At 64.4% G+C, this 2,830-nt stretch overlaps 1 protein-coding gene across 1 annotated transcript; it reads left to right on the forward strand.

Annotated features, from left to right (window-relative positions):
* Positions 1 to 1,902: 1,902 nt before the first annotated feature.
* Positions 1,903 to 2,664, forward strand: EVA1B (eva-1 homolog B). Its single transcript, XM_007453818.1, has 2 exons — positions 1,903 to 1,969; positions 2,252 to 2,664. The coding sequence occupies exons 1-2, from the start codon at positions 1,903 to 1,905 to the stop codon at positions 2,662 to 2,664; spliced, it is 480 nt and encodes a 159-aa protein (XP_007453880.1).
* Positions 2,665 to 2,830: the final 166 nt, after the last annotated feature.

Here is a 2,830-nt window from a genome sequence, read left to right on the forward strand (position 1 = left end):
GCATTACCAGGAAGTGCTAAGCAGACCAGTTAGCATTTGTTGACTAGTGGCTGAACTGATTTATATACACAGACCTACCCACCCCACAAAAATGCTCAAGCAGATACAACACGAAAATGGACACACAAATATACGAATATGGGCAGAAATACCTCCACACATGCTCACAAAACAGACTAAACAGTCACGGAGACATCAAGAGTCCCTTCCCCTCCCCATGGGAGTCATCCTACGTTTTCCTAACCAGATCTGCCCTCTGCTTGAACCCAGTCTCAGGGCTGGGAGTGGGGGTCTCCAGCCTGGACAGAGAAGAGGGTCACTGGCCCACAGGCCTCAGGCTGTGCCTTCAGCTATGTCTGCAATTTCCTCTCCCCCTTCCTTCCCTCCTCCTCTCTAAGGCTCCTGCCAAGAAGGCCTCCCCCTCACCCAATCCCAGCACAGGAAGGGGGGCCCAAAAGCAGGGGCCTGGGAGTCTGGGCAGGACGAAGACCCGGCTACATGCTGATCACACACACACTGCAGGCACAAGCCCTGAGCCTGCGTGGAAATGCGTGCACGTGCACCAGCAGGTTTAGCCCAGAACCAAACACACCTGTGCCCCGGTGCAGAAGAGCACAGGAGCCAGCAGAGGCCCCGGGCTCGGTTCTGCAAGGCTGGCCTGGGCCTGGCTTGAAGCCAGAGTCCAACATTCATTAACCCTGCGTGACCAGAGCTGGGCCAGCTGGCCACACTCACTGCCTGGGTCCTGGGAGGAGGGGATGAGAGCCCCGGCCCTGGATTGTGGCTGAGAGTCTGCGGGAGGGTTGGTATCTGAGCTAGGGAAAGGGGCAGTCTTCCCTGGGTGAGGGGGCCTCCTGGGAGGAAGAGCAAGGTTTAGGGAAGGGGTTAAGAGCCCATGGTCAGAGAACAGGGGATTCAAATCCTGACCGTCTGGGTTAAGTTATTCAATCCCTCTGTGACTCAGTTGACTCGTCTGTCAAGTGGGGATAATGGTCCCCACGTTATAGGGTTGTTAGGATTAAATGAAAAAACATTGTAAAGGATTTAACACTGCCTGGCACCTAGGGAGAACTCCATCCTCATTATTATTGTTGTTATTAGCAGCCTGGGGGCGGGTTCCTGCAACCGGCCTCCCCAGCGGTTTCCTGTCGGGGAGCAGACGGCCCCTCAGGCCTCGGCCCCACCCCACCCCTCCTCCCTGCAGCCCTCCTCTCCCCTTCCTCTCCCGGCCCTTTTCCTCCCCGCCTCCCCCGCCCCGCCCCGCCCAGTCCCTCCTCTTTCCTCGGAGGAAACTTTCCGCCGGCTGGTCCATCGGCCCTTGTCCGGCCCGCGCTGCCGCGGCCTGGGATCCGAGCCGGGCGGGCAGGTGACCGGGACCGGACGGGGCGGGAGCGGCCGGGCCCCGGGTGTCTGCGGCCGCCGGACGCGCCGGGGCCGGGCAGCGGGGAAGCGGGGCGCTGACGGTGAGTGAGCCCGGGCCTCCGGGCCCGGGGGTCCCCGCCGGGCGGGCGGGATGGGAGCGGGAGGCGGCTTCCCTTCCCGGAGCCCGCCCAGGGAGTAAGGAAGGCGCCCGCGTCTCTCTCCTCCATCCCGATTCCCGGACGGCGAAAGCGGGCCTCGTTTGGGGAACCCACCAGGGGACGGAGCCTCCTGCGGCTCACTCCCCCGACCCTCAGGTTTTGGGGCGTCTGCGCCCACGGGAAGGGTCCCCCAGCCAGGGCCCAGGTCGGCAACGAAGTTAGGAAGCCTCTCTCTCCAGGGTGGAGCCTGGCTGGGGCTGCCCTTCCAGGGAGCAGAGCTGCCCCAAGGAGAAAGTGGGGTCAGGGTCGGCTGCAGAGGGGGAGAAGGGTCTGACCTTGCTGACCTCGCAGGCTGACAGGGGAGCTGCTCCCCCAGAAAAGCATGGATGCCCCCCGAAGGGACATGGAGTTGCTCAGCAACAGCCTGGCGGCCTACGCACACATCCGCGGTGAGGGCAGACCCCGGGACTTGGACCCGTCCCTGCCTCCTCAGGCCCCATTCCACCCCTTCCCTCCCCTCCTCCACGCCCCTGCCACTCTAACCACCCTTAGCCAGTCACTTACTCCCAAACCGCCCCCCACTCCCCCGACTGCCCGATGGCGGCTACCTAAGGTCCCTCAAATAGAGGGTACTGCCCTTGCCCCCCAAACTTAGAACCTGGAGTCTTTTAGAGATGGGATGACTCCCACGCGCCAGGCCCCCTCCGTGACTTCTGCCCTCTGACCCCCAGCTAACCCCGAGAGCTTCGGCCTCTACTTCGTGCTGGGTGTCTGCTTTGGCCTGCTGCTCACCCTGTGCCTACTAGTCATCAGCATCTCCTGTGCACCCCGCCCGCGGCCCCGAGGCCCCACTGCGCGCCGGGACCCCCGCAGCAGCACCCTGGAGGCCGAGGACGACGACGACGACGACGATGAGGACACGGTGACTCGGCCGGGCCCCGAGGTGTCCGCGGAGCCCGACGGGCCCCTGAGCGTCAACGTCTTCACTTCGGCGGAGGAGCTGGAGCGGGCGCAGCGGCTAGAGGAGCGGGAACGGATCCTGCGGGAGATCTGGCGCACTGGACAGCCAGACCTGCTGGGCACCGGCACGCTGGGGCCCAGCCCCACGGGCACGGGCACCCTGGGCCGCATGCACTATTACTGACCGGCCCCCAGAGCGTACTGGATATGCACAGGGGCTTCGAGCTGCCCCAGGACCTTGGGACTGCCCCTGCCCACGGTGCTATGGAGGCCCCGCCCCCACGGCTCCCCTGGTGCTGTTGGGCCTGGATTCCCGTCCCCTGGGAGACACCCTTCCCCCCCCCCCCCCC

Source organism: Lipotes vexillifer, unplaced genomic scaffold, assembly GCF_000442215.2.
Source record: "Lipotes vexillifer unplaced genomic scaffold, Lipotes_vexillifer_v1.1 scaffold213, whole genome shotgun sequence".
Taxonomy (NCBI): domain Eukaryota; kingdom Metazoa; phylum Chordata; class Mammalia; order Artiodactyla; family Lipotidae; genus Lipotes; species Lipotes vexillifer.